The 20,632-nt window shown below is 48.4% G+C and overlaps 1 protein-coding gene across 1 annotated transcript; it reads right to left on the bottom strand.

Moving 5' to 3' along the window:
* Window positions 1-402: 402 nt before the first annotated feature.
* Window positions 403-20,337, bottom strand: LOC141936032 (ATPase family AAA domain-containing protein 2-like). The gene is given in 8 exon segments (XM_074852762.1): window positions 403-479; window positions 15,448-15,607; window positions 16,071-16,159; window positions 16,843-17,017; window positions 18,266-18,381; window positions 18,607-18,715; window positions 19,154-19,226; window positions 20,304-20,337. Coding segments are annotated over 7 exon segments (753 nt in total). The 3' UTR covers window positions 403-479; window positions 15,448-15,450.
* Window positions 20,338-20,632: the final 295 nt, after the last annotated feature.

The following is a 20,632-nucleotide window of genomic DNA, read 5'->3' on the forward strand; positions in this document are numbered from 1 at the left end:
AAAACTCCAAGAAAATGAATTTCTCACCTGTCCCACTTCTGGGCAGAACGTGCCTGACACTGTGTTCTGCTTCTTCAGCTTCCTGACTGATCTAGACGCTCCTTCTCTTTCTCGGCTGCTCCCTGAGCTTCCCGCAGCCTCTCTAGGTCATGCTGACAGGCCTCTCGCTGCCTCTCGAGCTCTTCCCTCCCCTGATTCAACTTCTCTCTCAGCTGCCGAGTCTCCTGCAGCTGAGCTTCTGTGCTTTCAAATGCCCTCTGCTGCCGACTCCTCTCCTGTTCCAGGCGCTGCTGCTCCAGCTCCAGCTGCCTCTGCAGTTTCTGCACATTCACCAGTTCTCTCTGTTTTTCGCAGTTCCGCTGTTTCTCCTGCTCTAGCAGCAGATTGCCTCGGGTAGGCTGCAGCCGGTGTTGCTTCTCCCGGTCTATCATGGTGGCTCGTTGCATCTCGATGCAGCTGTCCTGCTGAGATATCACTGCCTGGAGGGGAGATAAGAAATTCAGCATGAAACCCATGGGTTCAGCAAACACGCGCAGCTGAACAAGAGACAACAGCATCTACCAGATTAATCACAGAGACTTCTGCCTTCAGGAGCAGATCTAACTTCCAGCTTGTACCGCCCATCGGGACCGACACGATTCTGAAGATGGCTGAGCAAAGAAGTTATGCTTCCCTATGGCAAAATTAACATTTCTTGCACCTAGAATTATTACTCTGAATCCAATCAGTCAAAATATCGCTGATTACAAAGTTACAGTAAAAACAACTAATACATACACACACATGTATATCAAGAACAACTTTAAAAGGAAGTGGGCATGGGGAGCAGACAGAGCTCAAAGCAGCAGAAGAATTCCATTTAAGTGAGCTGGTGTGGTCGTTTAGTCCCTGCCGGGGTCCGAGCCCCTCCCCCACAAAGGGAGTGAAATACAAACGCCAGGGCTGAGATAAGGAGAGGTTTAATACAGCAGTGCAACAGCAACACAACAAACAACAACAGTAACAGTAATAACAATGAACAGAGCAAGATATCTACTGATACAGCAGTGAGAGCAGAGAGATGGCACAACACACGCGTTCACCGACTCCCCCGCGCTCCCGCGCTTGGGCGCCAGGACGTGACGTCAGCACGGTATGGAATAACCCGGCTAGAGCTTCCCCCCACTGCTGGGGAAACTTAATCCTATCCCAGCTGACCCAGGACAGCCGGAAAAAGGAAACAATTAGTTAAGACAAGAGATCTAACACTTCCTTCAAAATACCAGACACAGAGTTTGTTTCCTGGAGTCTCAGGTCTTAAATTGGGCACTTCACTCTAGCTTTAGGGGATATTTTCAAGGCAGCTCATCTCCACACCTGCATAAATTTCATTACATTTAATGCCTAACAAACCTCTTGGATAGTAAATAGTGGTTTGCCTGAAGACTGGAGAGCAACTGCAACAGCGTTTGTATCCTCTGGACAAGCTGAAGAGGAGGGGAGGCAGGGGGAGGGAAAAAAGACATTAGACACTTGAACAGAGCTCTGCTTTGATGCATTAGACTTTTGTTTTCTTTTGAACATAATCAGCGGTATCTGTACAACAATACACACCACGGAAGCAGGGCTGTAAGAGTGCTCTAACACAGTTACAGCCAGTAAAGCCATCGGCCAGCACGACGAATGTCGGTGTATTTGTCCTTACAGTGATGTAAATCAGTGCCCAGCAAATCTCAGAGGGATGTCAGGGAGCAATCTTCATCACGTTTTCTTCACATGACCCACTTAATGATCGCTTCTTCCCATGCTCCAGCGCTGAATCACTACACAGGGAGTGTAGTGTCTCGCGGGAGATCCAGAGGCCAGTTCTGTCAGTGAGCAGAGACCATGCGATCCCTCCAAAGATGCAGGAGCAGCAGTCAGCCAGCTTTGAATGGCGTGTCTACACACCCAGAACCCACCTGTGCTTTCTAACGGGACTTTCATCTCTGCATTCATAACGTGTTTTGAGTCATAAGGTACAGGCTGCTAATGTGCTTGTGGTTCCACAGACAATAAAAATACTGAGTTTTTCGGTGGGTTTTTTTGTTTGTTTTGGTTTTGCATGTTATTATTATAATATGGCTATTTGCCATCAGATTTCCTACCAGCAGAAATAACATACCCAAGACTCTATGGTGGGCTGAAGACCACTGCTGTCAGCCGGCCTTGTCACATCACACTGTAAAAAGACAAACCCAACAGCTGCACTAGAGACACTTGTTGGGCGTTGGAAGTGCTGCTAGAACAAGGTGGAAGGGTTCATCTCATCAGGGAACAGCGTTTACGGCTGGAGCAGAGATTGCTCCTGTACCTCCTGATTGCTCCTGAAGGACACGTATCAAAAATACTTAAATCAGAGGCCGTTGTGTGGTGATAACGCCAGTGTTAATGGTACAGCATCAAATGAACAGATATAAAAACAAATTATCATGCACCTCAAGTGCTAAGCTATCAGCTTGCCCCAAAAAACATCCTTGATTGAGTCAAGTAATTTGACAGAACTCTGTTACACTCTCGCCCTACCAGCTATTACAACTTTTAACTTTGCGAGATTTGTTCTGCCAACACTAGTATGAAGAGGAACATGAGAAAATGCATTTATATCACACATAATGCAAACATACGGTTTGAGATCCTTCTCTGCATCAGAAGGGAGGTCATGGAGCTGCACATCTGAACTCACTGCAGGGCCTCTCCAGTCCCACTGTCTCTGGTCACCACCACTGCTCCTCCTAAAGCTACCAGCTGAAAGAGGAGTGAAGTGTGAGTAGCTCACACCAGCACTGGGCCTGTGAAAACTCTTTGTATTAACAGAGCAAACAGGAAAAAATTGTGACTTTGAACTTAGAACCAATATGCAACTGCATGGCTTCTCCATGCTGATTCCAAGTGGAAGAGCAGACAACAGTGAGTAGGACTGCTCAAAAAAGTGTAAAAACTTGAGGAGAGTGGGTTAAGATAAATAGGGAGAGTAAGTTCCAATGACGTTACACTATTTTAAGTGAAGCAACCACAATGTGTGCATGAAAATGATCGTCTGTGGCTACCAGAGTTGCAAGCTCGTAATATGGAATACCTGTTAGTAGAAAAATTCTATTCAAAGCAGCACCACTGTAAGCGTGGAAGGAGGTAGAGGGAAACCATAGTGTATGAAATGTCTGCAGTGTGACAGACATATATAGCCTCAGAAGTCAGAGTGTGGAGGTTTGAACTCAGCCGGCAGCCAGACGCCATGTGGCCGGCTGTTCACCTCCCCCCGCCCCGCCCCCTCTGGTGAAATAGGGGAGGGACAAAAAGAAGAGAATCCATAAGTTGAATAAAAAGAAAGAATTTACTAAATATAACAAGAGAACAACAGTAACAATAATGAGTCAAAAAAGAAACAGGTAAAATGCAGCAGTGGTTTACCAAGTGCAGTGACCGCCCCCACAGCAACATGACCCGACGAGCAAACGGCGCGAGCCCAAACCCGAGCGAGAGCCCGCCCCCCTGTATCTCTGGGTATGACATCACATGGTGTAAAATACTCCAATGAAAGTTAACTCCATCCTGGTCGAGACCAGGACAGTCTCCACCCCTTATTCCATACCATTGACATCATGCTCAGGTTTCCAAATACATCTTAAGAAATCACCACCCCCTTTTTTTCCCAGGTCTCACAGATCTCATTCCCTTAGTCTATGGGACATCCCTCCACAATGTCTGCTGAGTTCATTTAGTCCATAACTTCGGGTTCCGTCTCTCATGACAGTCTATAAGGCTGGAGGAATGAGGCGGAGTTGGCTCAGTCGGTGGAGCAGGAGGCTTTGGATGTGGCACGGGGATGTTGCAAGGCACCAATTGCAATAACAGGGTTATTTGACAGTCCGGTTCATTGGCTGTTCTCACCTAAAATCAAACCTCCCTGAGGCACACATCGGACCTCTCCATCCTTCTGCATCAGCCACCAAGTGCACCCAGGTTCTTGGGCAAAAGTAATCCCATGCATGGGTTTACCTTTACGCGAGGCAGGAATAACTCAGACTGTCTGCCCCAGCATATTTTTAATGCAGACTGCAGGGACTTTATCCCCATCCACGGTACGTAGGAGGTTTGACTGAGCAGGGCCAGCCTGCTTGGCAGATCCTCTGGGATTGACTAACCAGGTGGCTTTTGCTAAATGCACATCCCAGTGTTTGAAAATTCCACCCCCCATTGCTCTCAGTGTAGTTTTTAGCAACCCATTGTACCGCTCAATTTTCCCAGAGGCTGGTGTGGGATTGGGGATGTGATACACCCCCTCAGTGCCATGTTCTTTGGCCCAGGCGTCTATGAGGTTGTTTTGGAAATGTGTCCCATTATCTGACTCAATCCTTTCTGGCGTGCCATGTCACCACAGGACTTGCTTCTCAAGACCTAAAATGGTGTTCCGGGCAGTAGCATGGGGCACGGCATGAGTTTCCAACCAACCTGTGGCTGCTTCCACCATTGTAAGCACATAGTGTTTGCCATGACGAGTTTGTGGGAGTGTGATATAATCAATCTGCCAGGCCTCCCCATATTTATATTTTAACCATCGTCCCCTGTGCCAAAGGGGCTTTAACCGTTTGGTTGCTTGATCACAGCACATGTCTCACATTCATGGATCACCTGTGCAATAACATCCATGGTTAAGTCCACCCCTGGGTCACAAGCCCATCTATATGTTCCATCTCTTCCCTGATGGCCTGAGGAGTCATGGGCCCAGCGAGCCAGAAATTGTTCACCCTTATGCTGCCAGTCCAGATCCACTCGAGCCACCTTAATCTTAATCCACCTATTGGTTGTTCTGATGTTCTTCAGTGGCCCGGCTCTTGGGTACGTGAGCATCTACACGAGGTACTTTCACAGCCAGGTTCTCTACCCCAGCAGCAAGCTCTCGCCATCATTCAGCAGCCCACTTGGGTTTGCCTCTGCGCTGCCAGTGGCTCCGTCTCCACTGCTGTAACCACCCCCACAGTGCATTTGCCACCATCCATGAGTCAGTGCAGAGACAGAGCACTGGCCACCTTTCTTGCTCGGTGATGGCCAAGGCCAGATGGATGGCTTTCACCTCTGCAAACTGACTCGATTCACCTTCTCCTTCAGCAGCTTCAGCAACCCAGGCTCCATACAGCTGCTTTCCACCTTCGATGTTTCCCACAATGCGACAGGACCCGTCAGTAAACAGGGCACATGGCTTCTCCTTATCCAGTAGTTTAGTATGTGGTGGGGCCTCTTCAGCACGTGCTACCTCTTCCTCTGGTGCCATTCCAAAATCTTTGCCTTCTGGCCAATCTGTGATCACTTCCAATATTCCTGGATGGCTGGGGCTCCCTATTCGAGCCCATTGTGTGATTAATGCGACCCATTTACTCCACGTGACATCAGTTGCATGGTGTGTAGAGGGGACCCTCCCTTTGAACATCCAGCCCAGCACTGGCAGTCGGGGAGCCAGGAGGAGCTGTGCTTCAGTCCCGATCACCTCTGAAGCAGCTCGGACCCCTTCATATGCTGCCAGTATCTCCTTTTCAGTTGGAGTATAGCGGCCCTCGGATCCTCTGTATCCCCAACTCCAGAACCCCAGGCTTCAACCCCGAGTCTCCCCTGGTGCTCTCTGCCAGAGACTCCAGGTAGGGCCATTCTTCCCAGCTGCAGTGTAGAGCACATTTTTAACACCTTGCCCTGTCCAAACTGGCCCAGCATGAACTATTTCCTGCTTAATTTCCTCAAAAGCCTGTCACTGCTCTGGGCCCCATACAAAATCATTCTTTTTCCGAGTCACTTGATAGAGAGGGCTGACAATCTGACTGTAATTTGGAATGTGCAGTCTCCAGAAACCCACAACACCCAAGAAAGCTTGCGCTTCCTTTCTGTTAGTTGGTGGGGACATAGCTGTTATTTTATTAATCACCTCCATTGGAATCTGACGACGTCCATCTTGCCATTTTACTCCTAAAAACTGGATCTCTTGTGCAGGTCCCTTGACTTTACTATACTTTACGGCAAAACCGGCTCTCAGAAGGATTTGGATTATTTTCTCCCCTTTCTCAAAAACTTCTTCTGCTGTATTACCCCATATAATGATGTCATCAATATACTGTAAATGTTCTGGGGCTTCACCCTGTTCCAGTGCAGTCTGGATCAGTCCATGGCCAATGGTGGGGCTGTGTTTCCACCCCTGGGGCAGTCGATTCCAGGTGTATTGGACACCCCTCCAGGTAAAAGCAAACTGTGGCCTGCATTCTGCTGCCAGAGGGATGGAGAAAATGCCTTGGCAATATCAGTCGTGGCACACCACTTAGCCACCTTCGACTCTAGTTCATATTGCAATTCCAACATGTCTGGCACAGCAGCACTCAGCGGTGCCGTGACTTCATTCAGGCCACGATAGTCCACTGTCAATCTCCACTCTCCATTAGACTTTCGCACTGGCCATATGGGGCTGTTAAAAGGGGAGCACGTCTTACTGATGACTCCTTGGCTCTCTAGCTAACGAATCAGTTTATGGATAGGGATTACAGAGTCTCGACTGGTGCGATATTGCCGTCGGTGCACGGTTGTAGTGGCAGTTGGCACCTGTTGTTCTTCAACCCTCAGCAATCCCACAACAGAAAAATCCTCTGATAGACCAGGTAACACAGACAGCTGTTTAATTCCTTCTGTTTCCAAGGTAGCTATACCAAAAGCCCACCGATACCCTTTTGGGTCCTTAAAATACCCTCTTCTGAGATAATCTATGGCAAGAATACATGGAGCGTCTGGGCCAGTCACAATGGGGTGTTTTTCCCACTCTTTTCCACTTACGCTCACCTCGGCCTCCAATACAGTCAGCTGTTGAGACCCCCCTGTCACTCCTGAAATACAAACGGGTTCTGCTCCTTTAAAATTTGATGGCATTAGGGTGCATTGCGCACCAGTGTCCACCAGAGCCTTATACTGCTGGGGGTCAGATGTGCCAGGCCATCGAATCCACACAGTCCAGTAAACTCGGTTGTCCCTGTCCTCCTCCTGGATGGAGGCAGGGCCCCTCTAATGTTGATCATAATACTTGCTAATGACAAATGGGTTAGTGTGGTGTGCACGGGTTTCAGCCTCATCTTGATTACTGGAAACCGGAGGAGCATTTCTCCTGAAAGGACGACGTTCTGTACTTGTTCTTCCTTCCAGCTCACATACCTGCTTTTCTAGGAGGTAGGTAGGTTTTCCATCCTATTTCTTCATGTCTTCTCCATAGTCATGCAGGCAATGCCACAGCTTCCCCCGTGGTGTGTACCGGTTCTCTTGAGTAGAGAAATGATTGCTCCTAATAGCCGAGATTCTGGTCCGTGCAGGTGGGGAGTAGGACATGTTCTCTTTAAGTTGCTGGACATCTTGAGATAGCTTGTTCACAGCTGTGATGGTGAGGGAAGAGACACTTTCTTCATATTGTCACAGTCAACGAGCCAGTTCATTCACTGTTGGTCCCTCTTCGTCTGTCCAGTCCATTAGTGCTAATGCACTGGCATATGATGACGGTGTGCTCTGTACAAAAGTCCTCCACATGGGCCGGGTGCATCAGACTTCATCTGGATCTGTGGGTAGCCGTGCATTATCTGGGTCATTGTAAACTGCCTCCCACACAGCTAGCTCCCTCAAGTATCGAATGCCTCTTTCCATAGTGGTCCACTTACTTGGTTGACATGTGAAGTCGTCCTTGAAGGGATACCTCTCCCTAACAATTGACAGAAGTCACCTCCAGAGACTGAGATTTTGTGTCTCCTTTCTGTGATAGACAGTAAACTGTTTGTTCATCAAATTCCATTAAAGATACTGGGAGCTCGTGACATGTTATTCCATAAACTATGTAGGCCTAAGCTTAGTCTTAACTATTACATTGTGTAACGACTAACTGACTGCAAGTGCTTATCTAAGTTGAAATGCTGAAGCAAGGACTCCTATTGTACAAAAGATTGAAAAGAGGGAGAAGAAGGACAAAGGGGAGAAAGACAAAGGGAAGAAGGACAAAGGGGAAGTGTCTGTACTCTGTAAGATATAAACAAAAGCTTTGTGAGCCACTCTCAGGAAAGCAGGAAATACGAGGAATTGGTGACGCGAGGAAGACCCGGATGGAGCGACCCCCTAGCTGCAAAGCGTGCAGACGCAGGGTACACCTCTCAGAGAGACCCGATACCGGAAGGCAGAGGATATAAAAAAGACGGACCCTCGGGAAGTGAGCGCGCGCCGTTGGTGGAGCAAGGACTCCCCGGCCGCCCAGCGCTGTTTTGCTTGTTGCCGCTTGCTAAGTAAACAATTGAAATTTTGATTGGCTCTGACTCACATCAATTTGAGCAATCTACTTATAACACTTTCCAATGGCTTTGACGATGCCCCCTTCCCTAGACAGGGATCCCAGCTGCCTCGCCTCCCTGCCCTCTAGTTCCATGCCACTGGCCCCGCTACCCCAGCACCAGCACAGCTAGGTAACAAGTTGCTCACCTGGATGGGGGCTGAAATCTTTTCTTATGTATCGCAACTCACTCAAGGACAAGGATTGGGTGACTATCACTGGCTCTGCCTCCTCCTGTTCTCGTGATGGGCCTGGTTCATCATCATCCTGGGTTCTCTATTCTTAGAGAGGCCAGGAGAGGGCTAAGCAGAACTGACATCCTGGACTTCCAAAGGGCTGACTTTGTCTTGTTTAGGCACCTGCTTGAAAGGATCCCTTGGGAGATGGTCCTGAACGGTATAGGGGTCCAGGAAGGCTGGGCACTCTTTAAGAAGGAAGTGTTAATGGCTCAGGAACAGGCAGTCCCCAGCTGCTGTAAGAGAAGCCGGCAACAGAGAAGACCACCCTGGCTGAACAGGGAGCTTTGGCTGGAACTCAGGGAGAAAAGGAAAGTTTACAGCCTTTGGAAGAAGGGACTAGCCACTCACAGTGATTACAAAGAGGCTGTGAGGCTATGGAGGGCAGAAATCAGGAGGTCTAAAGCCCAGCTGGAATTTACCCTGGCTTCAGCAATCAAGGATAACAAGAAATGTTTCTATGTCAGTAGCAAAAGAAAGACCAGGCAGAGTCTCCATCCCCTGCTAGATGCAGGAGGAAGCATGGTAACAAGTGATGAGGAGAAGGCTGAAGTCCTTAATGCCTTCTTTGCCTCAGTCTTTAATAACAAGACTAGTTGTATTGAGGGAATCCAGCCTCCTCAGCCAGAGGACAGAGACTGGGAGAACGACCTCCCCCACAATCCAGGAGACAGTCAGTGACCTGCTGCATCACATGGACACACACAAGTCTGTGGGACCAGATGGGATACACCCGAGGGTGCTGAAGGAGCTGGCTGGGGTGCTCGCCAAGCTGCTTTCCATCATTTACCAGCAGTCCTGGCTGACCGGGGAGGTCCCGGTCCCCAATGTGACGCCCATCTATAAGAAGGGTTGGAGGGATGATCCAGAAAATTACAGGCCTGTCAGCTTGACGTCAGTGTCCGGGAAGCTGATGGAGCAGCTCATCCTGAGTACCATCATACAACACATACAGGACAACCAGATGATCAGGCCCAGTCAGCATGGGTTTAGGAAAGGCAGGTCCTGATTGACAAACCTGATCTGCTTCTACGACAGGGTGACCTGCTTATTGGATGAGGGAAAGGCTGTGGATGTAGTTTACCTTGACTTCAGTAAGGCCTTTGACACCATTTCCCACAGCATTCTCCTGGTGAAACTGGCTGCTCGAGGCTTGGATGATCGCACGCTTTGCTGGGTAAAAAACTGGCTGGATGGCCGGGCCCAAAGAGTTGTGGTGAACGGAGTTAAATCCAGTTGGCGGCTGGTCACGAGTGGTGTCCCCCAGGGCTCAGTTTTGGGGCCACTCCTGTTTAACATCTTTATTGATGATCTAGATGAGGGGATCGAGTGCACCCTCAGTAAGTTTGCAGATGACACCAAGTTGGGTGGGAGTGTTGATCTGCTCGAGGGTAGGGAGGCTCTGCAGAGAGACCTGGACAGGCTGGAGCGATGGGCTGAGGCCAACTGGAGGAGCTTTAATAAGGCCAAATGCCGGGTGCTGCACTTGGGCCACAACAACCCCCAGCAGCGCTACAGGCTTGGGGAGGAGTGGCTGGAGAGCTGCCAGTCAGAGAGGGACCTGGGGGTGTTGATTGACAGCCGGCTGAACAGGAGCCAGCAGTGTGCCCAGGTGGCCAAGAAGGCCAATGGCATCCTGGCCTGTGTCAGAAATAGCGTGGCCAGCAGGGACAGGGAAGGGATCTTACCCCTGTACTCAGCACTGGTGAGGCTGCACCTTGATGACTGTGTTCAGTTTTGGGCCCCTTACTCCAAAAAGGACATTGAATGACTCGAGCGTGTCCAGAGAAGGGCAACGAAGCTGGTGCAGGGTCTGGAGCACAGGTCTGATGGGGAGCGGCTGAGGGAACTGGGGGGGTTTAGTCTGGAGAAAAGGAGACTGAGGGGAGACCTCAAGGCCCTCTACAACTCCCTGAAAGGAGGTTTCAGAGAGCTGGGGATGAGTCTCTTTAACCAAGTAATAAGCGATAAGACAAGAGGTAATGGCCTCAAGTTGTGCCAGGGAAGGTTTAGACTGGATATTAGGAAGCATTTCTTTACAGAACGGGTGGTTAGGCGTTGGAATGTGCTGCCCGGGGAGGTGGTGGAGTCCCCATCACTGGAGGTATTTAAGAGTCGGGTTGACATAGCGCTTAGGGATATGGTATATTTGAGAACTGTCAATGTTAAGGTTAATGGTTGGACTAGATGATCTTCAAGGTATTTTCCTACCTAGACGATTCTGTGATTATGTGATTTTGGAGCCCCAGAGCTCCCTAAATTGCTGTGTCTTGGTGCAAAAGCTCCCCAGGTGAGTGTTTTTCAGCCCCAAATCTCATGAATTTGCTGCTTTTGAGCCCAAAATCTCTCTAAATGGGTCTTTCTGAGCCCCAAATCTCCCTGAACTGGTATTTCTGAGCACAAAAGGTCCCTAAAAGGTTATTTTGGAGGCCCAAAAGCTGCCTAAGTGGGTGTTTCTCAGGCCAAGAGCTCCCTAAAAAGCTGGTTTTGAGTCCCAAAGCTCCCAAAATTGCTGTTTCTTAGTCCAAAAGTTCCCTAGGAGAGAAATGTTCTATACTGCAGTGTCCTTTGGCGCTCACAAATGCTCTGACTGAACCCAACTCTTTCACAGCATTGCAAATGATGTGTCCTTGTGGAGCACTTTTCCCTGTTCAGACAGCGACGTTCTTACCGTGGGTCTTCACGAAGGGGAGGAGAGCTCAGAAGTCAGGGTTGATCTCCTGTATCAGGATATAGAGTGAATACAGGAAAAACCAGTCAGGAGCTCTGGTTATGCTGCACAAAGTGTTTTTCTAAGAGCAAAGAAATTGGAAGCTAAAGGAAGGAGAAGTTGGAGGAAAATCCTGGGGATGACCAAGAATTTTAGGGGAGGCTGTGACATCTGCTGGCATATCAGCTCAGAGCTGCTGTGGCACATGACTCCAGGTGCACACACTTGTGCTGTCCTTCAGCTCATTACTCTGCGTGCTGTGTTTTAGCCCACACGGGAAAGCCGAATCGGCCGTAGGTGGCTGAGGTGAGGCAAGTGCCACGTGTGGGAGACGCGGCAGCAGCGAGCATGGGTCAGAGGGCAGCGCGTGGGGAGGAAGGGAGCGGAGGCTCGGGCCGTTCGGGGAAATCTGTTAGCTAAATGTTCCTGGCCCGGCTGGCATGCCGTTAGCTCACAACACCGGGACTGTGTCTCTGCTGGGGCTTTCTGCCTGGTCTGGGACAGGAGCAAATCGTGACCAACGCAGAAAATGCAGGAAAGCAGAGCAAATTCTGGAGGGGGTTAATTTGAGGTGTGGGGGAAATGGTAAGCTGAAACGTTGCTGCCTGGTAAAACAAAGACTTTAATCTGTTTATTGAATGTGGTACCGTGGCAAGGTTTCAGATCTCACAGGTGCCAGCACTGGTTTCACAGCCAGTGTTACCCCAAAAAGGAGCACCAGGATCTCTCCCTCCGCGAGCTGGAGGTGGGTGGGGTGATCCACGGGCCAGAGTTTGGAAATGCACAAAGCAGGGTGTTAAAGCCAGGCTTTAACTGTTTCTCAAAGCTTGGCATAACTTTGCAGATCCAATAATCCTTTTCAAATCCACCATTTTTTTTAAAAAAATATTCTTCTATACTTGGTGCTAAACCCTCTTACAAAGAGCTTTGAAAATCCCACATTGTCCATCACAGCTTCCCCTGAAGCCCCGACTCGTCAATTTCTCACAGGTTTTTCAGGAGATTTTACTATTCCAGCTACCGCCATCTCAAGTCTTACTTCCAACGTGGCTCTCAGCTTATCAAATGGAGGAATTCCAGGCAAACAGAACTTTCCATTGTGCTGCCGTTTAAATTTAACTTAAGCTGTATGTGATGACGAGGGAAAGGAATGCAGAGAAACCCTTTTTGGGCGTCAGTTCCCTGTCACGAGCAACTCTCCACAAATCTCTGACAGTGAGAACTGTGTTTCGGCCATAACCAGGGCATTTTCTGTGCAAACTGTGCCTCTGCTTTCGAGCTTCCTCACATGGATTACTGACGGCTTCTTCTCATCTGCCGCGCTTCAGCTATGTCTTCTCTAGACCACTTGTGCTTGCAATGGAACAGGTACAAGCCATAGAAGAGCAGCTTGCTTCTACGTCCAAGGAATAGGGGAACGATTACATTTTCCATCTGCACAAGCGCCAGTGCCAGCCAGGCCCCGACACGGGCAAGTGCCATGGAGACAGGAGGCCCACTGTCACATCACCGTGCGGTGGTCTGTGACGTCAGCAAGCGATGGATTGTGACGTCACGTCCCTCACTGCTTATATTTGGGGGCCGGCAGAGCCCGGCCCAGTCTGGCTCGTGCCTGGACTCCTGCCGAGCGTGTCTGCGAGGTCTGGAGGGTTGAGCGAGGCTGATCCGGGTGCTGGGTGGTGCTTTGGGGGCTGCCGGAGGCAGCTGTTGGTGCCTGTCCCGGAGCCATCCCCTGTGTTTCCCCGGCCCTGCCTGGGTCAGGCAGCCGGGCACTGACGGGCGCACTCGTGGCAGCGGAGGTGAGCTGTGCGGGGGAGTGTCCCCCTGAGGCGGGCAAAGGCGCTCGGCGAGCTGGAGGGTGTCCTTCGCCAGGGGCCTGGGCATTTCTTCCTCCCCTCGCCGGGACAGTGAGTGACCGGGGCCTGTCTTCATTTTGCAGCGTGTGACGCCAACGAGAGGGAGCAGCTCCTCATCCTCAGCTCTCCCCAGCCTGCCGCAACAAGCCAATATGGCTGAAGAGAGCAAGTGGAGCTGCCCCATCTGCGGCGAGACCCGAGATGGCGCCGCTTATGTGACCCCCTGTCTGCACCAGTTCTGCCTGGGCTGCATTGTGCGGTGGGCCAAGAGGAAAGCGTCGTGCCCCCTTTGCAGGCAGACTGTCCAGTCCATCGTCTACTCTGTGCGGGCAGAGGAAGATTGTCTGGAGATGACTTTCCAGCAGCGCCCCTCCCGTCCATCGGTTGCCAGCCACCAGGATGAGCAGCGGGCTGTGGACCCAGTGCCCGTGGGTGGCTTTCCACCCCGTGTCTGGGCGCGCTTTTTCCGGGACTGCAGGGAGATCCTGGAGCCCCTGATGCCCTGGCTGAGGCAGCAGCTCCTGGAGATGTACAGGGAGTACTGGTGGATGGTGGATTTTGCACAGGCCGACATCATCACACATCTGTGCTACTACGGGCCAGACGAGGAGGCCTTGGTGCGGCAGCTGCAGCCCCTCCTGGAGCACCGGACGGTGACGTGTGTGCGCCAGCTGGTCGCCCTGGTGGCAGAGCGGTGCAGGGAGCGCTCCATGCAGCAGCTGGAGCCCCGGTACTCCCAGGCTGCCGAGGAGCAGGAGCACAGCCCCACGGCCACCCCTGGCCCTGCCGCCGCCCCGGGGGACACTCCTGCCCCCGACCCCAGAGCGCAGGAGGAGCCCCGTGAAGAGCTGGGGCAGGCGGTGACATGTCCCTCCGCTGCTGGCCAGGGTACGGACTGCTCACCCGGGGGACCCCGGCGATGCCCCAAGAGGAAGGCCAGCTGCTCCCAGGACTCTTCAGCCCGCAAGCGGCCACGCCGCCGCCGCCGCTAGGGTGGCCAGAAGCCGGCGAAACCAGGGCCAGGCCAGCAGCTGGGGTGCATGCCAGCCCCCAAGGGGACTTGGAGGCACTTGTTAGTAGCCTCATCATGAAAGAAGGAAAATAAAACGATGAAAACTGCATGAGAAGACTCAGTCTCTCCTTACACGCAGTGTGGCTGGCATTGCTGTCGTCGCCACCTGTGATGCTTCCTCCTCCTCCTCCTGGTGCTGTGCTCACCTTCCCCCTCATGAGGGTGCTGCAACTTCCACATTGTCTACCACAGCTTGTCCCAAAGCCCTGATTCATCTGTCAGAGAGTGTATTTCTCAGAGGCTCTTCCAGAGATTAGACTGGTTTATCTGTTGCCATCTCAGGTCTTACTTCCAACGGGTCTCAGGTTATTATCAAATCAATGAATTCCAGGCCAACAGAATTTTCCATTTCTCTGCCATTTAAATTGAACTTCAGCTGTCTTTTATTATCTTCTGTGATCCACTAACAATCATCAAGGAACACTAGTTATGGCATTTAAATATCTTTTAAAATTTAGCCTAAGGCTCTTCCCCTTGTTGAATTCTTCCTTTCAGTAGTTTGTATAGACATCCCGTGAGTGTACAGACTTAATTCTTTCTACAGAGAGATTAACATATCGCTAATCCTCCAGAAACAGGTCTTTAGCATTTTTCAAACATAAGAAATAGTGGTAGGATATTTGAAATTGAGCTTTTGTTCAACAAGCCAGCAATAATTCTGGAAATAAAGGGTCCTGAGCCTTGGTTGCCTACTCGCGGACAGACCAAAGGCGGGCGGCCGCTCTCTGCCTTGGCTGGAGGACTGTTTCCCTGAAGCACCGCCCCTCCGTCCTGTTCCCAGCTTGCCTCGCCTGCAGTTCGGATGTGCAGAGGGACAGGGTGTGTTGCAGCAGGGCAGCTGGGGCACAGCCAGGAGAGCCTGAGCTGGGGCTGGATGCTGGGCCTGGAAACATTTCTTTCATTTCCAAGATGAGAGAGCAGTAATTTATAGCTAATTCATGCATTCAATCTTTTTAAATATTTGACTAGAAGCATCCCATTTTCTTGGCTGGTCACACTGAACCAAAACTAACTCTAGAGCTTTGGTGAAGTCACGTTAATCATATATATTCAGTACCAGACCTGCCCTCACAGCACAGCACAGTCTCTCCAGATATCCCCCTTCTGTCCCAGTTGTACAACACTGGTTTTGACTTTCACAGCTCTGTGATGCTGCATCGTTACGTGGTTTTGTTATAAAGATGGACTCTGTCACATTAGCGTTAAGACTGAGTTTAAGTTCTTACCTCTCAATTTGGCAGGCTGAAGAGGAGCTCTCGATCAAAGCGTCCGGGTCTTCGCAAAGCAGGATCTACGGCATCCAGCCTGTTGGTGGCTCCGATCACCACAACCTCTCCTCTGCTGACCAAGCCATCCATGAGTGCCAGAAGTGTTGAAACAATAGAGCTAACAGGAAAATATCATTTTCATTCACTGGTTTAGTAAATTTTCACAGAATCACAGCATCATCTTGGTTGGAAAAGACCTTGAAGGTCACTAAGTCCAACCATTAACCTCACACTGACAGTTCCCAACTCCACCATACCCCTCAGCACTGGGTCAGCCCAAAATTTTGTTACGTTCTACATGACCTTCTCCAATGATCACTCAGAAAGGACAAGCTTTTAATTGATTTTTTAACAGATTAGTGGCTCATTTGAAGATAGAAAAAACCAGACAAGGTAACACAAGTCTTGTGCTGATCTCAAGCTTAGCGAATTGTTTTCAATTCTTGTTTAAAAATCATTGGAAATTTAGTAGCACGGAATTACTAGTTTTCAGGATAAATGAATGTGTCACAAAGTTAAATAGGTTGTGGTCTTTTCACAAAGATCAAGCAGCTTCTATGTAGGTACAAAAAATGGGCTACCTATAAATTTGGTCTTGCTTACTGGACCGCACAGGAGTGAGACCATCTATCTCATCAAAGAAAATAAACGAAGGTCGCATCTGGTGGGCCTGGAATGAAAACACAGGAATATTGACAGAACTAAACCAGCACTATTTGAAAGGGAAAATGCATGAAAAATGTTATGGTTGGAAAGTCACTGCAACTAGCTTTTTCAGACCAGCATCAGGGATCTCTACTAGTTGAGCGAATGAAGAGGCACGAGTAACAGAAGACAGCAGCCTCTGTCAACCCCCGAGACCGGCTGGCAGGACACAAATCACACCAGGCATTTTTACAGCTCTTTGGCAGCCCCTGAGAACAGAGCCGGGACTTAATTCAACTACAGGTTCTGGCAGCAAGCTGCCATTATGAATTTAAATGACCGTGCTTTTAGCCTGCATCTCCTTCCCTCTGATCTAAAGCCACCATATCTCTTGCCTCTTGAAACACTTTTTGTGGCTGTTTTTTGGGGGGTTTTTGTGTGTGTTGTTTTTTGGGTTTTTTTTTTTTTTTTTTGGTGGCGGAGGGTGGGGGTTTGCTTTGCAAGGTTTTCTTGTTTATTAATCTTTCCCAGTACACCTCAAGATTTCAAGCCCCTAAAAAAACCCACTGAAAAAGGAAACACTGGCAATCCCATTTCAGTGGAAGGAGCTGACAAAACACGAAAAGGAGTGAACTGTTCTTAAAAATACTGACCACAGAAAATTACAGTGCCAACTCGGACAGAACACATGGCACATTTCAACCTTACCTGATCAGATAATAAACGAAGCTCTTGTTCGGATTCCCCCACCCATTTGCTCAGGCAGTCAGCACCTTTTCTCATAAAAAAGGCTACTCTCCTGTCACCCTAGCTACATTCTTTAGCCAGTGCACGAGACATCAGTGTCTTTCCCGTCCCTGGTGGACCACAGAATAGACAGCCTCTGCAACAACAACAACAAAAAAAATTAAGTAAGAAAAAAACCCATTACAACCCCCACCTTAAAACACACAGCTCTTCTCTCCCTAAACAAAAGACTTCATCTCTGCAACAGCAGGAACAGCTCAAGTGTGAGAAAAGACAAAACGGGTGGAAGTTCTGTGTTCCTACACAATTCAACAAGGCAGCAAACAACATGAACAAAGAGGATAACACAGATGTACAAAACCTTGAGAAAAGATCACAGTGTCCCAGGAGGACACTTCCAAAACTGCTGACAAACCAACAGGGTGGTTACAGCACGGGGAGGCCAAACAAGAACAAACTTCAGTGAAGGATGAGACTGGGCTCTAACATGAATCACCAGTTCATGTTTCAGTGACGCACTGCGTATTCATGCTTGTTTTCACAAGAAGCAAGATTTGACAGTGAAGCATTTCATTCTCCTTCAAAAAGCTTTGAGTTACCGGATTTGGTCCCCCAGACCATCCATTGCTGATGATAAATGAGGAGGAAGTCTAAAGCCGGGAGGGTATTCTGCATTTCCAGATAAACATACTCTTCATCTAAAAACCGCAATACACTGCTCTTTCAAAGAGAATGCCAATGAATAAAGAAGTAAAGCACTGAAAGATTTTATTTTCATGATTCGTAATATTTTAAGTTACTGAAAGCAAAGAATTTAAAGTCATATTTCAACATCCATGGTCGAGTTTTCATGACCAAGAATATATAAAGCTAACAATTAAATCTCTAATAATTTCATCTCATAACGCAGAACTAATTCAGCTAAGAAGTGGACACATTCTTATTTTAGCCCAAGCACAAACACCCACTGCAAGGTTCTAGTTGCAAGTCCTATCGATTGTAAAATGTCTACTTGAGCACTTGGAGAAAAAGAGTCAGTGGGAGAGACAAGTGGACTTCCAAGCAACAAACGACAGGTGACTGCCAGTAGGTAATTCCTTCCTGCTTACAAACTAATCAAGTTGACTTGTACATAGAACTCAAATTAAAAACAACACAACCCCACCTTTTATAGGCAAGACACCTTTAAAGTGTATTCTCACCACACACTCAATCTTTGAACCCACATTCTGGATTCTATCCGTCTTTAAGAAATTACTTTTTGCTACTGCTAAAAATCCCCATCAACGCCGCTGAAAATTTTGAAGCATGGAAATGGATCGATACCTCAGTCAAATATTCTCCAGGAAACAAGTGAATTATAGTTTCAAACAACATCTGTTACCTTGGTGGTTGGACTTTCAATCTCTCAAAGACTTCTGGGTACAGCAACGGAAAAATGACCATCTCTTTTAAAGATGCGATGTGGTCAGAAAGACCACCCACACCATCACATCGGACCTAAAGAGAAAGTCAACACAACACATTTTTGCATGTTAAAGAAAGCTGCGCCCTCAGTGAGGTTCCATCAGGAACCACACGTCAGCACAAAGGGAACGTTCTGGGCAATTCTCAAATTGCTCGAGAGAAAACCGTAAACCGAGGTAGCTGTAAGGCAGCACGTTACTGAAAGCTTTTATAAACCCTGGAAACACCTCGCTGAGACAATGAACTAAAAATACTCACCAAACAATCTGTCTGCACTGGAGCACCATCAGACAGACTTGCTCCAATGTTCATTTGATTCTTGCGAATTCCCTTTAACTCGTCTTTCCCGAAGTTGAGTGGAAGACACCTGGTTTGAATGAAGGAGAAAGAGAAAGGCACTTTCTAACTTAGGGTGCAGCTAGAAGGTTTTTGCTTTTATAACGATGGCAAGTGAATGCAGAAAACCATAAACAAATGACCATAAACTTCCTAAATCAATATTCCTTCAAATGGGTTTACATTTAATATCCGTGAGTCAATAAAGGAAAATGGTCACTCCAGACATTAAGCCATTAATTATTTTAACAACTCTTTGCACTTACAAATACCCATGCCAGTACGAATGCAAGAAACAGTTATTCTGCACGGGGAGACCATCAACTGACCTTGACCCGTGTGATGGAAGAACCCCCCAAAACACACTGACACCTTGCAAAGATTTTACCTTCAAAAAGTTACAGCCCGAGGGGATACTTATTTCAGTGTGGCTGAAATCTATTTATAAATTATAATTTACTGACATTACATTCTAAAGGCTGCCCCCCACTGCTGGTACTTGCTGAGGACTTTGGGATAGACGTGCCAGAAGACACACATGTCTGAAAGACATCAGGCTGAAACTCATCTGTTAGATTGTCCTTAAAAGAGTTTTTCTAGAGCATTTGTTATGTAACAAAACCTCAGTCATTTCCTCTATTTATAACATTTTCTCTTACAATGCTTTTCTTTCTGAATAAACCTCTGTAAAGCACAGGTCATTTTTTGAACAAAAATCAACAGTAAGTGTGCCAAAGGGCAAAGAAAGATAACGTGCACAGGATCCATGCATTTCATAACATTTACTTGCAGAGTGAAGGTAAGAAATGTAAATAGAAGTTGAGTGTGTGTGTATATTTTCATTCCAAAAAATCTCACTCCTCTGCAAGAAGTTAGCTTGAAGAGAAACTGTGCATGTGACGTACCGGCCACTGGAGCTTGACAGCGCTCAACAGTTCTCCTCTGTCGGAAAGAGTAACACAGCGAGTGTCTTCACCACCACCTGCCGCCTCGCCGCCTTCCGATGGAACTACTGTGCAGTGACAGAACATTAAACGGGTTGGAAGTACTGTTGCAAATTAGATTCAAAATGCACTACACAGATGCCTATAGGCTTTACTATTACGTTACTGTTAAGGACACAATAGATCTGAAAACCTGCAAAGCCTTAAGACCAATTCATGCAGGACACATCCCAGAAATCAGGAAGCACAGAGCAGCAAACATACAGATCTTGTTCTGCCCTCGCTCCCATCGCTGGGGGACTTCTCATCAGCGTCAGTACCCACAATTCCATCATCTCGCTCACCTACGATGCAGCTCCTATGAAAACCACTATTTCAGAAAGTCAGTTCTTGTTCTTTTGAGAAAGCGGTTCAAGGAAATGTTTTTAATACTCTACAGCGGTAAGACGAAGCACGGTAATCCAGCTCCCAGGCCTGCCTCTGCCACAGATGACATGAGCAACAACGGGCAATGCACAATGGTTTGAACTGCCCCAAGCAGAAAATAATGTCAAACACAGACGGTTTATGCCACCGGCTTCTGTAAAGTAACTTGAAGTTTTTTCATGAAAGATGGCAAGAGTGCAAAAAAGCAGAGTATAATTGTCTAGCAGGTTCTTAACAACACCCTCTCACCTTCACAGCTGTGCGCCAGGTGAGGAATGGACATGCTCTGTTCACCCACCTGCTCGCCACGGTTCAGTGAATGTCATGCCTTGGAAAGAACGACTGTTTTTTGTTTCTTCCCAAAAGGTTGTGCTGCTTTCTGAGTGCAAGGTTACACGAGATACACAGACAGCACGTGGAAAACTGAAAAAATATTTTGGTATCACTACCATCCCCAGTCACTGGTACTCCAACACTCCTCTCAAAGGCGTGAATGTCTCTGGTTTTCTGGTCCTCTAGTCCTTCCCCTCGCTCCACTCATCTTCTTTACACCAACACGGAAACTTTTTCCCCGCTCC

This window comes from Strix uralensis, chromosome 31, assembly GCF_047716275.1.
Source record: "Strix uralensis isolate ZFMK-TIS-50842 chromosome 31, bStrUra1, whole genome shotgun sequence".
Classification (NCBI taxonomy): Eukaryota; Metazoa; Chordata; class Aves; order Strigiformes; family Strigidae; genus Strix; species Strix uralensis.